The sequence below is a fragment of the Eumetopias jubatus genome, unplaced genomic scaffold (assembly GCF_037043125.1).
Source record: "Eumetopias jubatus isolate StellerSeaLion01/CBP00866 unplaced genomic scaffold, mEumJub1_p1.0 scaffold_9, whole genome shotgun sequence".
Classification (NCBI taxonomy): Eukaryota; Metazoa; Chordata; class Mammalia; order Carnivora; family Otariidae; genus Eumetopias; species Eumetopias jubatus.
In genome coordinates, this window is record NW_028274815.1 from 31,376,008 (window position 1) to 31,398,642 (window position 22,635).

At 38.0% G+C, this 22,635-nt stretch overlaps 1 protein-coding gene across 1 annotated transcript in view; it reads left to right on the forward strand.

Annotated features, from left to right (window-relative positions):
• Positions 1–22,635, forward strand: part of LOC114219643 (regulator of microtubule dynamics protein 2) — a 75,196-nt gene that overhangs the window by 42,617 nt on the left and 9,944 nt on the right. Inside the window, exons 6-10 of the mRNA XM_028117181.2 lie at positions 5,997–6,072; positions 6,947–7,024; positions 11,983–12,081; positions 21,510–21,563; positions 22,096–22,176. Coding sequence (XP_027972982.1) covers positions 5,997–6,072; positions 6,947–7,024; positions 11,983–12,081; positions 21,510–21,563; positions 22,096–22,176 — 388 coding nt within the window. The remainder of the gene's footprint in view (positions 1–5,996; positions 6,073–6,946; positions 7,025–11,982; positions 12,082–21,509; positions 21,564–22,095; positions 22,177–22,635) is intronic.

Below are 22,635 nucleotides of genomic sequence, written 5' to 3' on the forward strand. Positions count from 1 at the left end.
TTATTTATTTATTTAAGAGAAAGAGAGCATGAGCAGGGTGAGGGGCAGGGGGAGAAGCAGACTGCCCGCTGAGCAGGAAGCCCAGTGCAGGGATCATCACAACCTGAGCCAAAAGCAGACACTTAACCAACCGAGCCACCCAGGCGCCCCTGTGGTTGCATTTTTACAACATCTTTTAGTTCCTTACAGCAATACTGGTACTTTAGGTGCTAGGAAGATAATAATAAGTTAATTTGTGACCCTTCTCTCAGACCTAGGCTTCCAGAAATCTACCTCTATTCGGGATTATTTTTATTCTTCTGGAGCACTTTTAGGCAAAAGTCTCTCTCAAAATGGCTCCCTTTCTGCAAGTCCGCGTTTGCCCCACAGGAAATTCATTTTCATTCCACCAGCTAACTCTGAAATGCAAACCATTTTCCCAAAGCAGACCTGTTTCTTTACTCTGTCACCAGCAGGGGGAGCTCCACTCACACGCTCATCTTAAAGCTTCTCTGGTTCAGTCAAGGAACATTTTTTATGTCCCCTAAGGGACACGGGCCAAAACAAATCAAGTCTTTTGATCTGCCCTCACTTGGCTTAAGATGAGGCGCAAGCCTCCCTCCTGCACCCTCCCATGAGGAGGTGGGAGGTAGAACCCACAGTCCCCTAACAATGCTATCCACAGGAATCCTTTACTTTCCCTTCTGTAGCCTGGAGAAGGGTGAAGGGCTGAGCCTGGCAGAACCTGTGAATCATTTCCTTAGCATGTCATGCACTGTCAATAGAGCATCTTGCTTTAGAAACTGGAGCACCTAATAAAGTATTGTTCTATGCCCTTGGTACCTCTGCCACAACTCTAGGAGAAAGACAGTTTTGCAGTTAACATCCTGGTACATATCTTTAAGATCCTTTTCCCAGTATGCAAGGGTCTTGGCTATTATTTCTATAGCCAAATATACCTTCTAATCTAATTTGCACATTAGTATTAATAAATTAACATATGTATGCATTAAGATACTTCTGTTCTTCCACTTTTAGTCGTAACTAATGAATTTGTACTGATAAGCCACTCGCTCTTCATCTCCTTTGATACTGGAGGTGTTTGGGAGCTGGTTGGCCAGGTTTAGATGCAGAAAGAACCCCCAAGCCCTACTCTTAACCTGAGCTCCTGTGCATCCTCCCCCTCCCGCTGCACTGCTCCTCCTCTGTTGTCCTCTTTCTTCTCCCACACATAGATCTGCATCCCTGAAGAATCACGTTTAAAATGTACAGTGGAGGGGCGTCTGGGTGGCTCAGTCGTTAAGCTTCTGCCTTCCCCTCCGGTCATGATCGCAGGGTCCTGGGATCGAGCCCCGCATCGGGCTCCCTGCTCCGCTGGAAGCCTGCTTCTCCCTCTCCCACTCCCCCTGCTTGTGTTCCCTCTCTCACTGTGTCTCTCTCTGTCAAAAAAATAAATAAAATCTTTAAAAAAATAAAATGTACAGTGGATTTCAATCCTTAGTCTGAGGGCATTTATCTGTGTAAGCTTCAAGTTTTCATAGAGGAACAATGTTGTGTCTTCTCTGGGGGCTTCATAAGTACCTTGAAATCTATCTTGTAAGAAGAAATTATACATAACTCTGCCTTAGTAGGCTACCCAGTCTGTCGTACGCTAGTCTGGCTTCTTTTGTTCATCTTCTTTCACTTTTTGTGGTGAACGGATTGCCCTGTTTTTAACTATGGTATTTGACTCCAACTTTAAATCTTATACACACACACACACACACACAGAGTAATGATCCAATTGTGTTGCACATGATTTCTTATTCAGTATCAGTTTTAAATTAAAAAAGAATGTTAAAATCTATTCAGTTGATAAAATTTAATAAATTCAAATGTCAATTTTATCTTAGTTCTTAGAATGTATTATAATGTATGTAGTGATTACAAGAGTTTTCATTCAGTTACATAGTGGAGGTTTAGGGTAATGATAAAAGAGAAATTAAAACTTTGACTTTGAGAGGCAGTGGTTAAAATTTAGCTTAACTGATTCCATGATTAATTGTAGTAAAATATCATTAAAAAGTCTTTTTCAGGATGTTAAGACATTTTCTCATTCATTCAGCATAAATGACAAACTACAGCCCAGGGCCAACTGCCTATTTTTGTAAATAGTTTGATTGGTGCCCAGCCACACCTGTGCATTTGTGCATAACAATGAGGTTGAATAGTTGCAACCTTGACTATCTGACCCCAAAGCCTAAAATGTTTGCTACAAATTCTGTTGTTTTTGTTGTACCCAGCCTAAAATACTTCTAGAACCAAGAGAGTAAAGTCACTGTGGATTTACAGTTTGTTAGCACAATAGGCCTGACCTTAATTACAAATAATGTCTTACATATTTGTTGTGCTCTACTGTTCACAAATTATATCCACATGACTTACAGCACATGAGTCACAGAACAACCTGTTTCCATTTTATAGATAAGGTAGTGTGTCTAGGGAGTGTGTGGGGGGAATATGCTGACTAGTATGCAAGAGTCACACAATAAATAGAAAAACAAAAACCAGACCTTTTATTCTTACTCAGTATTTTTCTATTACATTATTTTTCTACTGCTTTCTCACAGTATAAATAGCATTTGTGCTGAATCAGAAGTATGCAGGGAAACTGATGGGTTTATTTTAGTAGTTGTTAAAACAAGAATGTTGGTCATTTATTAAAGATATATTCAATATCGGGACGCCTGGGTGGCTCAGTCGTTAAGCCTCTGCCTTCAGCTCAGGTCATGATCCCAGGGTCCTGGAATCGAGTCCCACATCGGGCTCCCTGCTCGGCAGGAAGCCTGCTTCTCCCTCTCCCACTCCCCCTGCTTGTGTTCCTGCTCTCGTTGTCTCTCTCTGTCAAATAAATAAAATCTTAAAAAAAAAAAGATATATTCAATATCAATGCAAAGAACATTGCAATTTTTGTCAAAGCCTGTATGGTGAGAATGACCTCTAGGTGGAGGTAATAGACCGTATTGTGAATTAACGTTCTTCAGAGTTCCCGTCAACTTGAGATGGTTCACAAAATAAAATTTTAAATTACGTGTTTAAAGATGAACAGCATAAAAGAACAAAAACCCACAGACACACAGACATAAGTGGAACTGATTGCCAGAAAAGAAGTGATGATCCTTTGAGAAAAAGTGGTCAGATGAATTTTGAACTTAGGGTATGTAGGAAGATAGACAATATTTTAGACTTTAAAGAAACAGACTTAAAGGAGTGCCTGGGTGGCTCAGTTGGTTAAGCATCCGATTCTTGATCTCAGCTCAGAGAAAAAAAAAAGAAAGAAACAGACTTCAAAAAAGATTATGAAAAGCATTAAGACTGATTATTTATAAGGGAAATACTCATATTTCATATGATGGTATTCATAAGTCCTAGGGTTTTTTTTCCCCTTTTGTCCTCACTCAGAGTAGCTTGAAGAGAGTTTGCTGACAGAGCAGTGTCCATGTCTAACGCTGCGCACGAAGTCATTCTGATGCTGACGTTTAGCATCAGTAGATGATGGATCCCACCGCTCTAGAGCAGCGAACAAACGTTCTTTTATTTTGATTCCAGCACAGATATTTGGGTTGTTCTATAAATCTCTGGATTAGAAAGTTCAAATAGATCTGACAGATTTTTCTAAAAATGTGACATTTAGATTTGTTTTTTTATTTCTTTGCCAGCATGTAGAGTAGGGAAATTGAGCGAGTATATCTGGACTTAAGCAAGGCATTCATGTACGTTTACCAATAACATTCTTGTGGACAAGATGTAAAAATGTGGGCAAGCCTCTGGGTTAGCCACATAGAGAGAAGGGTTCAAGCCTCAGCTATTCAACAGAATAACTGTTGGCAACATCATTGTCAAGCTGGAGGTGATTCTGGGGTTTCAGATCTGTATCTTAGACACTAGAGTGTTCCGTGATTTTGTCAGTGGGTAAATATATAATAGATACGTTTATAAAAGTTGCAAGTAACAGAGAACTAAGAGGAAGAGGATGTATGACGAATGACAATAGTAATTCAAAAGATTTTCACATGTGTGAATTAATAGGGGTAAATGTGGAAGGAGGGATGGAGAGAAAAGTGTCAACATTTAACTTAGGGAAAAACAGACAAGAATTTGAATAAAGCATGGAGTTTAGTTAATAATAATATATCAATATTGGTACATTGTAAAAATTATGTATCAGTATTGTTTGACAGTGTCGGTACCCTTGTGATAAATGTACTCTAGTAATGTAAGATGTAAAGAGTAGAGAAAACCCAATATGGGTATATGGGAACTCTCTGTACCATCTTTGCAATCTCAGACTATTTTAAAATAAAAGCTTATTTTTTTAAAAAGCGACCTAAGGATGTAAGTCCAAATGCGTCGGAAAATGATAATGCCCATAAACAAAAATGGGAGAAGTTGGGGAAGTAGTTGCATGGAATTTTGCTCTACTTTCTGGAACTCCCCAGGAGGAATGATAGAACAAGATGACAGAGAGCATTTCAAAAGAACATGGTGAGGCTGGAGGTGACAATAGCAGCTTTACAAGGAAACTCATGAGTCTTTTTCCAGTAATCTTTTCCTACATGCTCGATCTCTGGTGGGTGCAGAGATGTATGTGTAATGTAGTCTGATTATGGAATTTGTGAGTAGTAGTATCTCTTAATCTAGTTAAGTTCTCAGATCAATTTTGATAGGCTGATTTAGTCACCATTCATGTTTCTACTGTAGCAGATTTGGTTAATTATATAGAAACTGAAAATTCAGAGGTCAAACAAGTCATAACTGAAAAGTGACTATTTTATTGGTTGCCGTAAGTTGTGTGAATTATGTGATCTTTTGTGTTCAGGAAGGGTCTTACTGTTCCAAATTAAGAAAATCGTTGACTTCATTTTTGTGCTTGAAAGATGCTTATCCACAGAAATGATTGAGATAAATATCCAAAATTACATCTTTCATTTCAGTCATGATAATGCAAGTAAAAATTAATACTCTTGAAATATTTAGGTAAATGAATATTTTGCCTCAGACAGAAACACTCTGAAATACTCTGGAGATTTTGCACAGATAGAAACATTCTGGATATAAAAAGTAATATATCCCCAGATTTTGGAGAGAGCAAATTGCTGAACAAATATTGCACCCAATTTATGTTAGATAATTATTGATGTAACTTTTGTATTCCCAGTGGGGGAAAAAAAGTAAACAATGGGATGCGCTATTCTAGTATGCAGTGTTTCCAAGGAAGGATTGAAGGTCATGAGGAATTTTTTGGAAAAGTGTATTCTGAAATTACCTTTGACATTGTTTTAGTCATGATATTTATTTTTGTTTTCTAATGACATTAAGGGAGGCTGTGAAATTTTTCTTTTTCTTTTTATTAAGGAGGAACAGGGATATGATGATACAATGTATTTTTCAATTTATTACTTGTGTGACTAGACTTTTTCAGAGAGCCTCTTTGTGACTTTGCTGTTGATGATGGTGATAGCAGAAGCTCATATTTCTTGGAACTCACTATGTGCCGGGTAGTAGTCTAAACAATTATGTGTTTTGGGTGTTTTGCCCTCACGACATACATATGAGATAGTTGGTGTTAGTCTCCCCAGTTATAGGTGAGGAAACTGGCTTCATGTTCATGTGAGGTATTTTTTATTTTTAGGGCACTTGCATCTATATGACTACTTCTCTCAAATATTAATGAATGCTTTAGAGATATTTTTAAAATGTTACATTTGGGGGCACCTGGGTGGCTCAGTCATTAAGCGTCTGCCTTCGGCTCAGGTCATGATCCCAGGGTCCTGGGATCGAGCCCAGCATCGGGCTCCCTGCTCGGCGGGAAGCCTGCTTCTCCCTCTCCCACTCCCCTTGCTTGTGTTCCCTCTCTCACTGTCTCTGTCTCAGACAAATAAATAAATAAAATCTTTTAAAAAAATAAAATAAAATATTACATTTGGTGGTATTTGATTAAAAGTTCACACGCTATCCACTGTTTTTACCCTTTTCAGGTATGCGGTTTTATGTGGCTATGTATCTGAGTTTGAGGGCTTACAAAACAAAATCAACTATGGACATCGCTTCAAGGTATTTCTTGATATTAAAAATATTTTAATGTAGCTATATGTTCCCTTAAAAGATATAAATCAAATTATTCAATGAATTAATCTTAAGGAATTTATCTTTTTTATTTAAATGAAGTGACAGTTTTTTCATCGTACTGCGCAAAAAAGAATGAAACTATTTGGGAGATCGAGGATTATTATTATTCTGGATCTTAAAAGAAGTCACATAGTAGATGAGTATTACTTTTTCAAAGACTGAGGATTAGTCTTTTGGTCGAACTCACCAATATCATCAACATGACTGGGACTAATTAGTTAACATTTCTTGCATATTGATTTAGTGGGAGGAATAGAATCCAATCTAAGGCTTAAACTTAACATGATAAGTGAATAAAATAAATAATGTACATGTACGTCATTTATAATGTGCCTCTAGCTTTGATAGCTCAATATAAATGGTCAGAGTTTGTCTTCCAGCTCCCTATAACCATCATAATAATGTCAGGGGAGTACATTCCTCCACCACCTAGCTCTGTTATTCTTTCCCCCATTATATCCCCATCATTTGATATTTGCAAACATGCTTCCTAATAGTAAGTATTAGCTAGGCAAGGAATGGGAAGACAAAAACGTCACTTGGATGTTTTCTATTTTTATAGTGACATTTGGCTTTAAATTATCCATAGTTTAATTAAATCATAGTCACAGTCTGGTTCTAGTTGTGAGCAGTCATTCCTGATAATTGAATTATTTGTAAGACTTACTTGTATTAGTGATAGGGATTGAGGAGGAGAACCAAACAACACTGTAAAGCCCCTTTGAACTTACTAGGCACACTTCCATGCAACACCACCTGAAATCTGAGTGATGGTATTTGTTTTGGATTTTTTTTTCAGGAACATCTAGATAAAGCAATCCAATTTTTACCTGAAGAACCCTTTTTGTATTACCTCAAAGGAAGATACTGTTATACTGTAAGTTGAATGTTTTGATCTATAAATCTTATTTAAATATACTATGATTATGGGATATATTTCCAGTGACTTATTCTTTAAGTGTTTTACCTAGTGCCTACTGTAAGGAAAATGATAAAATCAGTACATATTTTATGAGTTTATGATTGATTTGTTTATATACTGTGTTACATACAGTATATGATTACACACACACACACACACACACACACACACACACACACACATCTGTATTTTTCCCCTGACCGCTCTGTTTCCCCTGGCAGCAATCACATGTCCCCTTTGTGCTCTTAGTTGGTGATCAGCCACCTACCCACATGTGTACTACTCTTTGTCTTGTGAGAGGACTTTTTCAATTATCAGTGTGTTGAGCATAAATTATGTGCCCACTGTTCTTGTCTTCAAAGAACTGAATTTAGAAAGGCACATGAAACATACAGAAATAAATCAAGGCAGCTAGCGAGTCTAAGATCCAGTGTCTTAAATGACATTAGTTTATAGAGAATTAACAGAATGTGAAAATCTACCTTAAGAGATGCATGAAAAATTATGCTGAAGAGAAATGCTATTTCTGAATGAGAAAATTAGCATAAGCAAAAGAAGAAGCTTTTTAATGGAGGTTTGAGGATTAGGAATGGAGAAGGAAGCTCTTTTATTGAACACCTGCTATGTATCAAATGTGTGTCAAATCCTTAAAACATCCCTGTAAGCAGTTTTTATTATGCCAGTTTTAAATATTAAGAATCTGAGTCTTCATTAAGGTAGAAGACCCCTCAGGCTTCAAAACCATTGACCCAACCTCACATGAGTCTGGGGCTTAAATATACATTGTTTAGGCTTAAAAGAAAAAATCTGAAAAGACCACATCTATATGGAGGTTAAATAACATGCTACTAAACAGTGAATGGATCAACCAAGAAATCAAAGAAGAAATAAAAAAATACATGGAGACAAATGAAAATGAAAACACAATGATCCAAAATCTTTGAGACGCAGCAAAACTGATTCTAAGAGGAAGTGTATAGCAACACAGGCCTACCTCCAGAAGCAAGAAAACTCTCAAACAACTGAAGCTTACACCTAAAAGAGCTAGAAAAAAGAAGAACAAAACCCAAATACAGCAGAAGGAAGGAAATAATGATTAGAGCAGAAATAAAGGATATTGAGACTAAAAAAAAAAAAATAGAATGGATCAATGAAATCATGGATTGTTTCTTTGAACAGATAAACAAAATTGATAAATCTCTAGCCAGACTCATCCAAAAAAAAAAAAAAAGGACTCAAATAAACAAAATCAGAAACAAAAAGAGGAGAAATAACAGCTGACCCCACAGAAAGACAAAGAATTATAAGAGAATATTGTGAAAAATTATATGCCAACAAACTGGACAACCTAGAAGAGATGGATAAATTCCTAGAAACATAAAACTTACCGAAACTGAAACAGGAAGAAATAGAAAATTTGAACAGACCAATTACCAGCAATGAAATTGAATCAGTAATCAAAAAACTCCCAACAAAAAAGTCCAGATGTCTTCACAGGTGAATTCTATCATATATTTAAAGAAGAGCTAATACCTGTTCTTCTCAAACTTTTCTAAAAAATAGCATAGGAAGGAAAACTTCCCAGTTCGTTCTAATAGGTCAGCATTATCCTGATTCCAAAACCAGTTAAAGACACAACAACAAAAAAGAACTACAGGCCAATATCTCTGATGAACATAGATGCAAAAATCCTCAACAAAATATTAGCAAGGCTAATCCAACAATACATTCAAAAAATCATTCACCATGATCAATGGAATTTATTCCTGGAATGCAAGGTGGTTCAGTATTTGCAAATCAATCAGTGTGATACATCACATTATAAAGAGAAAGGATAAAAACCATATGATCATTTCAATAGATGCAGTAAAAGCATTTGACAGAGTACAACATCCATTCATGATAAAAACCCTCAACAAAGTTGGTTTAGAGGGAGCATACCTCAACATAATAAAGGCCTTATATGAAAAATCCACAGCTAATGTTTTATACTCAATGGTGAAAAACAGAGCTTTTCCCCTAAGATCAGGAACAAGACAGGGATGCCCATTCTCACTACCTTTATTCAACATAGTACTGTAAGTCCTAGTCACAGCAATCAGATAAGGGGAAGAAATAAAAGACTTCCAAATTGGTAAGGAAGAAGTAAAAAATTTCACTATTCACAGATGAGATGATACTATATATAGAAAACCCTAAGGACTCCACCAAAAAACTACTAAAACTCATAAATGAGTTGTATCATAGGATACAAAATTGTATCACAGGATACAAAATCCCCATGTACAGAAATCTGTTGCATTTCTAAAAAGCAGAAAGAGAAATTAAGAAAACAATCCCATTTATAATCATAAAAATAATAAAATACCTAAGAATAAACTTAACCAAAGAGGTAAAAAGACCTGTACTCTGGAAACTATAAAAAATTGATGAAAGAAATTAAAGATGACCCAAAGAAATAGGAAGACATTCCATGCTTATAGATTGAAAGAACAAATACTGTCAAACTGTCTATACTACCCAAAGCAATCTATAGACTTAATGCAATCCCTAGCAAAGCACCAACAGTATTTTTCACAAAACTAGAACAAACAATCCTAAAATTTGTATGGAACCACCCAAATAGCCAAAGCAATCTTGAAAAAGGAAAACAAAATTGGCAGTATCACAATTCCAGGTTTCAAGTTATATTACAAAGCTGTATTAATCAAAACAGTATGTTACTCACACAAAAAATAGATGCGTAGATCAATAGAACAGAATAGAAAGCCCAGAAGCAAACCCACAATTACTTGGTCAATTAATCTTCGACAAAGGAGACAAGAATATACAATGGGAAAAAGATAGTCTCTTCAACAAATGATATTGGGAAAACTGAACAGCTATATGCAAAAGAATGAAACTGGACCACTTTCTTACATCATATACCACAAAAACTCAAAATGGACTAAAGACCTAAATGTGAGGCCTGAAACCATAAAAATCCTAGCGGGGAGCACAGATAGTAATTTCTCTGACATTGGTCATAACAATATCTTTCTAGATGTGTCTCCTGAGGCAAAGAAAACAGAAGCAAAAATAAACTATTGGGTCTACATCAAAATAAAAAGTTTCTGCATAGGGAAGGAAACAACCAACAAAACTAAAAGACAATCTACTGAATGGGGAAGGTATTTGCAAATAACATATCCAATAAAGGGTTCATGTCTAAAATACATAAAGAACTGATACAACCCAACACTCAAAACCAAATAATCCAATTTAAAATGAGCAGAAGACATGAAAAGACATGTCTCCAAAGAAGAAATACAGATGGCCCGGGGCGCCTGGGTGGCTCAGTCATTAAGCATCTGCCTTCGGCTCAGGTAATGGTCCCGGAGCCCTGGGATCAAGCCCCACATTGGGCTCCCTGTGCGGTGAGGAGCCTGCTTCTCCCTCTCCCACTCCCCCTGCTTGTGCTCCTGTTCTCACTATCTCTCTGTCAAATAAGTAAATAAAATCTTAAAAAAAAGAAGAAGAAATACAGATGGACAACAGACACATTTGGAAAGATGCTCAACATCACTCATCATCAGGGAAATACAAATCAAAATCACAATGAGATATCTCATCTCTCATTGTGAGATATCTCACATCTATTAGAATGGCTAAAATCAAAAACACAAGAAATAACAAGTGTTGGCGAGGATGTAGAGAAGTAGGTGCCCTCATGCACTATTGGTGGGAATGCAAACTGGTGCAGACACTGTGAAGATAGTACAGAGGTCCCTCAAAAAATTAAAAATAGAACTACCCTATGATCCAGTAATTGCACTACTAAGTACCCAAAGAATACAAAAACTTTAATTCAAAGGGATACATGCACCTCAATGTTTATTGTAGTGTATTTTCAATAGCCAAATTATGGAAGCTACCTAAGTGTCCATCAATAGATGAATAAAGAAGTGGTATATTATACCACATAATGGAATATTTTTCAACCATAAAAAAGAATGAAATTTTGCTATTTGCAGCAACGTGGATGGACCTAGACTATAATGCTAAGTGAAATAAATCAGAGAAAGACAAATACCATATGATTTCACTCATAGGTGGAATTTAAGAAACAAAACAAAACAAATGAACAAGGGAACTAAAAAGAGACAAACCAAAAAGCAGACTCTTAACTACAGAGAATAAATAGATAGTTTTCAGAGGTGAGGTGGGTGAATTAGATGGAGGGGATGAAGAGTACACTTCTCTTGTAGGGCACTGAGTAATATATGGAATTGTTGAGTCACTATATCGTACACCTGAAAAGAATAAAACACTGTATGTTAACTATACTGGTATTAAAATGGGGGGAAAAGGAAGCAAAAAAATAAATGATAATATGAAATTTAATTTTGGTGGTTGCTGGTTAAAAAAATTTTCTCCTGGATTGTAAATATGTATACTGGGCCCTCACTCTATACTCCCTCTGGGTTAAGGATCCTTCTTCTATTTACACTTCTGAGATGCTGTGTTCTGGGTAAGGTTGGCAGGAAGGAAGCAAAGTTGGGGTCTCCTCCACTCTGTGCAAAGAAACTCTGTGCAAAGAAATACTGTGTGGTCATCTCAGAATCTTGAATCACATAAACAAACAGGATCAGTATTATTCCCCATCCCTTTCTGTGATTGAACACAAATCTTATCATGAGTATTTCAAATTGATTTGGTAATCAGTGCTTTTAGAGCTCATAGTTTGTTAGAACTATAAAAAAGGGAAGGTAAAATAATACCATAAAGATGATCTCTGTCATGTATGTTATATATGGATATGTTTATATTTATATATTCTATGCATATACATACATATACACCTACACACACACACACGTCTAATTGAGGAGAGATGATTCTTTCAAAAGGTGATGTCGCCTCCATGTTTGCAGGTCTCGAAACTGAGCTGGATTGAGAAAAAAATGGCTGCTACTCTGTTTGGAAAAATACCATCCTCAACTGTAGAAGAAGCTTTGCAAAATTTCCTTAAGGTATATTTTGTCTCTCTGTTATTTTAGTATCTAACTGGCTACTACCTGCACCAATCCCTCCTACCCTTCTCCGTGTGTAGATCTCGAATGGAAGCCCTGGGTTGAATCCTAGTTTTGGCGTGTCCAGACTGCTTCCCAGAGCAACTGGTTATGCCCTAGCTCCTAGGTGCACAGCCCTTGCTACCAAATCCAAGAGCAGCCCTCCAGGTCGTGTGAGTATGTGCAAAAGCATTCATGCCCTGATTATTAGACTTGTTCCCCAATACTCCCAATTAGCCTAATATAGAAGCAGTTTGATCTTGAAGAACTAAAAGATAGCAAAAGGGAGAGTTATATTTTTTTTTTTTTAAGATTTTTATCTATTTGACAGAGAAGAGACAGCAAGAAAGGAAACACAAGCAGGGGGAGTGGGAGAGGGAGAAGCAGGCTTCCCACGGAGCAGGGAGCCCGATGCGGGGCTCAATCCCAGGACCCTGGGATCATGACCTGAGCCCAAGGCAGCCGCTTAACGACTGAGCCACCCAGGCACCCCGGGAAAGTTATATTTTAAAAGCCATTCCATAAGTTGCAGATGGTTCTATGGAACATGGGGCATCAGACCAAACCAGTATTTTCATTCCTGTCTTAAAATGTATAATCGCTAGGCTAATAAAACTCTAAACAGTAATAATGTGTATGTGCATATAATCAACTTCCTGGTGGGCTAATCCCTTTATCTTTCTCTGCAAGCAATTATAGAATCTTATAGACACTAAGATGTCTTTTTTGTAATGCTATAGACAAAATCAGGCTCTAAACTGTATTGTCCAACATATTATACATGCTCATACTTTTTTGTTGTATCTTAGGGTTTGATTTTGTAGAACTGAGAGGGAATTTAAAGAACATATATTCTAAGAGTGGAAATAGGTTTCATTGCACTTTCCATTTCTGAACGATTGAATGGTTAGTGGCTACCTACAATGCCCTGTGGAAAAAATAATTGTTCTGAGATCAAGCATGAGCCCAATGGAAAAGATTGCACGGTATAAAAGCACAGGGGCCAGACGTGTCTTATTTTTTATTTAACGTGATCTTTTTTATTTTATAAAAAGGAAATCAAGACCTCAGGAACTTAATTTTTTCTAGTGTCACACAACAGCTGACCGAAGATATGCAAGTAGTCTAAGACTGTATCATCACCATTTCTTCACCTTTTATCTACCACTGAGAATTAGTTCTTTTATTTTACATTTTATAAGAATATAGATCATGGTATATTTAAGATAGTTCATAGATGGTGCTAAGCTAATTACGAAAAATGTCATTTGGACTTGAAACTCATTTCTTCATAGTATCAGTTATAAATGGGAGCTCAGGTTTTCAGGATGTTACACAGAAGTTCAGAAGCACAGAAGGTGCTAATGTACCTGAAATATTAGCCAGATAAAATAAAAAATTATCAGAGGCCCAATATTGTAGAGGTAAGGATCGCAACCGCTAGGACCAGACCACCTGGTTAAATCTCAGTTCTACTGCTTACCAACTGATTAATGTTGGACAAGTTTCTTTTTTTTTTTAATTTTATTTTATTATGTTATGTTAATAACACCCGGTGCTCCATTCAGTACATGCCCTCCTTAATACCCATCACCAGGCTAACCCATCCCCCCACCCCCACCCCTCTAAAACCCTCGTTTATTTCTCAGAATCCATAGTCTCTCATAGTTCGTCTCCCCCTCTGGTTTCCCCCCCTTCATTTTTCCCTTCCTACTATCTTCTTTTTTTTTTTTTAAACATATAATGTATCATTTGTTTCAGAGGTACAGGTCTGTGATTCATCAGTCTTTACACAATTCACAGCGCTCACCATAGCACATACCCTCCCCAATGTCCATCACCCAGCCACCCCATCCCTCCCATCCCCCCACCAATCTAGTAACCCAGTTTGTTTCCTGAGATTAAGAATTCCTCATATTAGTGAGATCATACGATACTTGTCTTTCTCTGATTGACTTGTTTTGCTTAGCATAACACCCTCTAGTTCCGTCCACGTCATTGCAAATGGCAAGATTTCGGGGCTTTTTGATGGCTGCATAATATTCCATTGTATATATATACCACATCTTCTTTATCCATTCATCTGTTGATGGACATCTTGACCCTTTCCATAGGTTGGATATTGTGGACATTGCTGCTATAAACATTGGGGTGCACGTACCCCTTCAGATCACTACATTTGTATCTTTGGGGTAAATACCCAGTAGAGCAATTGCCAGGTCATAGGGTAGCTCTATTTTCAACTTTTTGAGGAACCTCCATATTGTTTTCCAGAGTGGCTGCACCAGCTTGCATTCCCACCAACAGTGTAGGAGGGTTCCCCTTTCTCTGCATCCTCGCCAACATCTGTCATTTCCTGACTTGTTAATTTTAGCCATTCTGACTGGTGTGAGGTGGTATCTCATTGAGGTTTTGATTTAGATTTTTCTGATGCCGAGCAATGTTAATCACTTTTTCATGTGTCTGTTGGCCATTTGGATGTCTTCTTTGCAGAAATGTGTGTTCCTATCTTCTGCCCATTTCTTGATTGGATTATTTGTTCTTTGGGTGTTGAGTTCGATAAGTTCTTTATAGATTTTGGATAGTAGCCCTTTATCTGATATGTCATTTGCAAATATCTTCTCCCATTCTGTTGGTTGTCTTTTGGTTTTGTGGACTGTTTCCTTTGCTGTGCAAAAGCTTTTTATCTTGATGAAGTCCCAGTAGTTCATTTTTGCCCTTGCTTCCCTTGCCTTTGGTGATATGTCTAGGAAGAAGTTGCTGCGGCTGAGGTCGAAGAGGTTGCTGCCTGTGTTCTCCTCAAGGATTTAGATGGATTCCTGTCTCACGTTTAGGTGTTTCATCCATTTTGAGTCTATTCTTGTGTGTGGTGTAAGGAAATGGTCCATTTTCATTCTTCTGCATGTGACTGTCCAATTTTCCCAACACCATTTGTTGAAGAGACTGTCTTTTTTCCATTGGACATTCTTTCCTGCTTTGTCGAAGATTAGTTGACCATAGAGTTGAGGATCCATTTCTGGGCTCTCTATTCTGTTCCATTGATCTATGTGTCTGTTTTTGTGCCAGTACCATACTGTTTTGATGATTACAGCTTGGTAATAGAGCTTGAAGTCCGGAATTGTGATGCCACAAGCTTTGCTTTGCTTTTCTTTTTCAACATTCCTCTGGCTATTTGGGGTCTTTTCTGGTTCCATACAAACTTTAGGATTATTTGTTCCATTTCTTTGAAAAAAGTGGATGGTATTTTGATGGGGATTGCATTAAATGTGTAGATTGCTCTAGGTAGCATTGACATCTTCATGATATTTGTTCTTCCAATCCATGAGCATGGAATGTTTTTCCATTTCTTTGTGTCTTCCTCAATTTCTTTCATGAGTATTCTATAGTTTCTGAGTACAGATTCTTTGCCTCTTTGGTTAGCTTTATTCCTAGGTATCTTATGGTTTGGGGTGCAATTGTAAATGGGATTGACTCTAATTTCCCTTTCTTCTGTCTTGTTGTTGGTGTATAGAAATGCAACTGATTTCTGTGCATTGATTTGATATCCTGCCACTTTACTGAATTTCTGTATGAATTCTAGCAGTTTTGGGGTGGAGTCTTTTGGGTTTTCCGCATAAAGTATCATATCATCTGCAAAGAGTGAGAGTTTGACTTCTCCTTTGCTGATTCAGATGCCTTTTGTTTCTTTTTGTTGTCTGATTGCTGAGGCTAGGACTTCTAATACTATGTTGAATAGCAGTGGTGATAGTGGACATCCCTGCCGTGTTCCTGACCTTAGAGGGAAAGCTCTCAGTTTTTCCCCACTGAGAGTGATATTCGCTGTGGATTTTTCATAGATGGCTTTTATGATAATTGAGGTATATACCCTCTATCCCTACACTGTGAAGAGTTTTAATCAAGAAAGGATGCTGTACTTTGTCAAATGCTTTTTCTGCATCTATTGAGAGGATCATATGGTCCTTCTTCTTTCTTTTATTAATGTATCACATTGATTTGTGGATGTTGAACCAACCTTGCAGCCCAGGAATAAATCTCACTTGGTCATGGTGAATAATCCTTTTAATGTACTGTTGTATCCTATTGGCTAGTATTTTGGTGAGAATTTTCACATCCATGTTCATCAGGGATATTGGTCTGTAATTCTCCTTTTTGATGGGGTCTTTGTCTGGTTTGGGGATCAAGGTAATTCTGGCCTCATAAAATGAGTTTGGAAGTTTTCCTTCCATTTCTATTTTTTGGAACAGTTTCAGAAGAATAGGTATTAATTCTTCTTTAAATGTTGGTAGAATTCCCCTGGGAAGCCATCTGGCCCTGGGCTCTTGTTTATTGGGAGATTTTTGATGACTGCTTCAATTTCCTTAGTGGTTAGGGTCTGTTCAGGTTTTCTGTTTCTTCCTGGTTCAGTTTTGGCAGTTTATACATCTCTAGGAATGCATCCGTTTCTTCCAGATTATCTAATTGGCTGGCATATAGTTGCTCATAATATGTTCTTATAATTGTTTGTATTTCTTTGGTGTTGTTTGTGATCTCTCCTCTTTCATTCATGATTTTATTTATTTGGGTCGTTTCTCTTTTCTTTTTGATAAGCCTGGCCAGGGTTTTATCAATCTTGTTAATTCTTTCAAAGAACCAGCTCCTACTTGTGTTGATCTGTTCTACTGTTCTTTTGGTTTCTATTTCATTGATTTCTGCTCTGATCTTTATTATTTCTCTTCTCCTGCTGGGTTTAGGCTTTATTTGCTGTTCTCTCTCCAGCTCCTTTAGGTGTAGGGTTAGATTGTGTATTTGAGAGCTTTCTTGTTTCTTGAGAAACGCTTGTATTGCTATATACTTTCCTCTTAGGACCGCCTTTGCTGCATCCCAAAGATTTTGAACAGTTGTGTTTTCATTTTCATTTGTTTCCGTGAATTTTTTTAATTTTTCTTGAATTTCCTGGTTGACCCATTCATTCTTTAGTAGGATGCTCTTTAGCCTCCCTGTATCTGAGTTCTTTCCGACTTTCCTCTTGTGACTGAGTTCTAGTTTCAAAGCATTGTGGTCTGAAAATATGCAGGGAATGATTCCAATCTTTTGGTACCGGTCGAGACCTGATTTGTGACCTAGGGTGTGATCTATTCTGAAGAATGTTCCATGGGCACTAGAGAAGAATGTGTATTCTCTTGCTTTGGGATGGAATGTTCTGAATACATCTGTGAAGTCCATTTGGTCCAGTGTGTCATTTAAAGCCTTTATTTCCTTGTTGATCTTTTGCTTAGATGATCTGTCCATTTCAGTGAGGGGGGGGTGTTAAAGCATTGGACAAGTTTCTTAACCTCTCTCTCTCAATTTAATCAATGACATGGAGATAATAGTACCTGACTCATAGTGTTGTCAAGATTCAATAAGTTAATACAAGGAAATTGCTTAGTGAGTGCCCAGCACCTGGTAAGCTCAGTAAAAGCTCACAGAATTTTAACTCCATTAAATTGTAAACACGCTGGCAAACCATCTTGGGGACCTCATCATTCAGTCATAACTTAGATTCTGTCTGAAAATGCATTTTGTGGTGTTTGTTGAGGGAGTGTGAAGGCATCAAGAAAGCCTCCCCCTGTACTGGCTGCCACAGCTAAGAGTCCTGAGGAGCCCAGGGTGCTAAAGGTGAAGGCTGGGGAGTATGTAAGAAAACTGGGAGGTGGAGGGGAAGGAACTTGGCTCCCACACCCAAGGGGAGTCTGCAACCCTTGGTCCCAGCTGGAGGTTGTGGTTTTGGACCTCAGACTCCTGTCCCCAACTCTTTCCCTCCAAAGAGGGCTCACAGGGGCCAGGAATGTGTCCCCAGGCCATCCAGCTCAGTTCTGTAGTGATCCGGAGCACTGGCTTTAGAATCAGTTTGAGACCTGAGCCTTTTCCTGTCTATATGACCTAGCCATGTTTCTTTATTTCTCCTAATCCTAAATTCTTCATCTGTAAAGCAGGCATAATAATACCTACTTTATATGGTTTTTGTGAAAATACATAAAATAATACATGTAATTTTCTTAGCCCAGAGCCTAGCACATTAAGTACTCTAACTAAAAGTAAATGTTAGCTGCTATTATTTTGCTCTTAGAACTGGTGAAATCTGATCCTCCACAGCATCACAGCATCTAGGGAGGTGGTTTTAGACCAGGAGTCATCTGTGAATCCCCTGTGGGAATTCTTTCAAACTATTGCATGCTTCCCACCTCATCCAAAATTCTGGCATGATTCCCTCCAGCAGTGGTTCTCAACTTTGGGTATTCATTAGCATCATCTGGAGAGCTTTAAAAAAATGCCAGCCCTGGCCACCACCCAGACTAATTATTTCAGAATCTTTGAATATATTAAGGTATAGTTTATATACAATAAAATGCACCCATTTTAAGTATACAGTTCACTGAAGTTGGACAAATTTATATACTCATGTAAGAGTTTTTAAGATATAGAACATTCCAGCACCCTCAAGAGTTATCTTTGCCCCTTTGCTGTCAATTTCCTTCCCTCTGCCCCCGGCAACCGCTGATCTGCTTTCTGTCACTATAGATTAGTTTAGCGTATTCTATAATTTTGTATAAATGGAATCATAGAGCTTGTATTTTATGTCTATCTGGCTTCCTTTGCTCAATGCAGTGTTTTGAGATTCACTCATTTTATTGGTGTATCAGCAGTTCCTTTTTATTGCCTAGTAATATTCCATTTCGTGGCTCTACCACAGTCTGCTTATGCATTTGCCTATTGGTAGACATTAGAGTTGTGTCCAGTGGGCTCTTGGGGCTATTATGAATAAAGCTTCTATGAACATTCACATGCAAGCTTTCATGTAGACATGTTGTAAATTTTCTTTGGTAAGTTACCTGGGAATGGACTTGGGTCATAAGGGAAGTATTTTAAAAGCTTGATCAGCATTTTTAAAGCTCTCAAAGCTCTTCCTGTGCAGCCCATGGCATGGTTGAGAGCCCAGTGCCTTGAGTGTGTGTAGTAGGATAAGAGTTGTAGCAATGTTGGGGGATCGGTGGCCCTGGTGTCCCCCTGCTGTTTGCAACATATGATCCCAGGATCCCCCTTAGTGGTTTTACCACCTGCAGAGCCTTCATCTGTGTCCTGATATGATGGAGGGCTGCTGCTTGAGGTTATGAGATGTTCTTAAAATAATCCTAGTTTATTCAGTAATGTTTATTAAGCACATACCTGGTAACACAGTGTCAAATGTAGGGAATAGAGAAATGATCAACACAGCTCCTGCCTCCAGGGAACTTGTACAGCCAGGACCAAGTTAACAACTACAATATTCTCCACCTTGTATTATTATAGAGTGTTCTAAGAGCCTAGCTAGAAACTGCTGCCTAACTAGAACATCCTACTGAGCAACACTACCTTCCTTGTAATTCAAGTAAGGCCTTTGGTAAAAAGTCAGAATCTGCTTCATTTTAGGAAGTTGGTATTATTAGTAGCCTATGTTCCTTTGGCCTTCTTTTTTTTAACCATGAAAACAAAAGGAGATGTTCTAATTTATAGTTATTATAGTTAATTAAACATAAGTGCTAAGGTGTGTATGCAGAATTAAAATGCCAACTTTAAAAAAATAAGAGGCTGCTTGTGCTCATATGTTGGAGCAAGTTTTCCAGACAGGATCTGAAAAGAGCTGGGCAACTGTTGGACATAGAAGAAGGTACAATTGAACAAAGTTTAATTGAGGTCTTCCTTATTAGAGTGATTTGAGAAATGCACTTAGTAGACTCAAAGAGTTAAGATGGAAATAACTGGACAAGAGAGAAGCAACAGAACCAGAATCCATCAGCACTGTGGATGGCTCTCTAGGCTTTTCAAGGTCTGGCTAGGACTGGACTTGACAATGTCCTTCCATTTGTTGACAGCCTTACAGTCTCAGTAACAGGTTCTTGGCCAGATCCACACACCGTTCATCTATTTGGTCCTAAAGAGTTACACCCAGTCTGGCTCCCCAGCCCAAGAGACTTTCTTCTCCTCCTCCTAGGACCCTTGCCTTTGGATTTTATAGAGAGTAAATGTCCTTTACCAACGATGTGCACTGCTCAGCACAGGAGTGCCTAGGTCTTAGATTTCCCTCCATTAGTATCCGTCTTTAAAATGTATGTATCCTTTTACTCAGCAATTCAATTTCTAGGAATCTCTTCTATAGACATAATCACACATGTGCAGAAGCATATAGGAGCAAATATATTCATTAGCCATTATTAGAGTAAAAAAATGTCTAATAGAGAATTCTTAATTTAATTATGGCATATGTGCAGTATGAAATATCGCTCTTAAGAACAATGAGGTAGATCTGTGTATGCTAACACAAAAATGTATCTGTGATATGTTGTGGGAAAAAAGTGTTGGACCAATAATGTAGAAATGGTCCCATATTAATTTTTTTTCAAAAACGAATTTTTTTTATTTGTGTGTACTTGTTATAGGTCTGGTGGGATGCATGTCAAACTGTTGATAGTGCTTACCCCTGAGAATGATATTAGAACAAAGAAACTTACACTTTTTATTTTTGGAAATGTCCGTATTATTTGTATCTTGTAAAATAGGCATATCTTTGTAAATTTTTTAAAGTAACCTTCTTCTCTTGGGTTCTGCATCTCTCTGGGTTGGATTCCAGGGTCAGACTGGGAGCTTATATTTGCATAGGCCCTTACAACTGCAGAAGATGTCTCTGACTGAAGACTGACTTAGGTTCTAAGAAGTGCTTTCTAGTAGCAATGCCAGAAGCCTGAAAAAAATTCTTATTCACCAGAGATATGAAAGGGAACTGATGCGTAAGAGTTTAGTAGATGAGGAGTAAAGTGCCTGCATAATACCCACTTATTAAAATCTGCAAATAGGTCTGCTACTTGGACTGGTTGTTTCACGGGTCAGTATTTGCTTTAAAAACACTTGATGCAATGGACTTCGGATATGATTCAATTCACAGGATGTGTTGAAATCCTAAGAAATCAAATATTAATGCAGTGGAGGCTGCTTGTCATGGGATACCAGTCAACTTCTCCTCATTTCCTAAATAGATTGTGAATTGGATAGGACTTGTCCTGGGAGACTGTATCACCAATTGTTTTTGTTCTTGAAAGGAAAAAAAAGAGAAAGGATAGGTTGTATAAAGGAATCACAAAATCTCAAAGCATCGCATTGTTTCATAAGCTTTATGAACATAATAACAACTTGATTTTAATGGATAATCTCAAAAGCTCTATTTCCACTCAGAGGATACTTGAAGTGATAAAATGATTCTGATGTAACACAACCTAAATTTTTAGGACAATTTGGTTAGTATTTGATTTATTGAAATATGTCCTCTTTATTGGTGATGGTGGTGGTTGTTTTAATATTGTCCCATTATTCTCTTTTCTGTTTTCTCTTAAAATCAGGTTGAAGAACTACACCCTGGTTTTTCTAAGTCCAATTACTTGTTCTTGGCCAAGGTGAGGAAGACCACTGTTTTGGGGTTTTTTTTTTAATATTTATTGAGGCGCCTGGGTGGCTCAGATGGTGGAGCACCTACCTTCGGTTCAGGTCGTGATATCCAGGTCTTGGGATTGAGCCCCAAGTCAGGCTCCCAGCTTAGCGGGGAGCCTGCTTCTCCCTCTCCTTCTGCCTCTCCCCCTGCTTGTATGCTCCCTCTGTCTCTGTCTCTCTCTCAAATGAATAAATAAAATCTTTAAAAATATATATATTTTATTTATTTGTTTATTGAGAGAAAGAGAGAGAGAGTGCAAGCGGAGTGAGGGGCAGAGGGAGAGAAAGAATCTCAAGCCGACTCTGCACTGAGCGGGGAGCCCGACTTGGGGCCCAATCCCATGACCCTGAGATCATGATTTGAGCCAAAACCAAGAGTCAGATGGTTAACCAACTGAGCCACCCAGGCGCCCCAGGAAGACCACTCTTTTAAGATCACTTTGAGTCCATTACATAAAAATGTGCTTGCCTTTCATATTGACTATTTTTCATTTCTAGTGTTACATCGATCTTGAACAAACAGATGACGCTATGAAGTTTTGTAATTTGGCCGTGTTGCTTCCTTGTGTTACCAAAGAGGTAAGTCCCAACAGTGACAATGAGGGCTGTTATTTTATTAGTCCTTTTCTGGCTTCAAAGATAGCTTAGAAACATCTGGATTTTTCTTCCATACTAAAACTTTGGATTTAACATGTAGTATGAAGTTTTTAAAATTGCTGCAGGTAACCCTTCACCAGCAGACTCCCTGTATCTTTCAGGGACACACAAATCATGGGCTAGTGGTTAAAACATCCTAATGCCTGTTAAGGGATCAGGCTAAGCCCCAGAGGGAAGGAAGGAGGACAGCCTAATTCTGGGGAGCCGATGACGATGAAGCTGTGATAGGCAGCAGACAAGTAGGCAAGCTGTCCACCTTGGAGCGAGAGGACCGTCCACATGGCTGCCATCTTCAGGCCTAGCTCACAGCAGGGGAGGGCTCTCCTCTAGCAGGAAGAAGATTAAAAATAACGTATTAGCATTTTCTCAGTCTTTGAACAC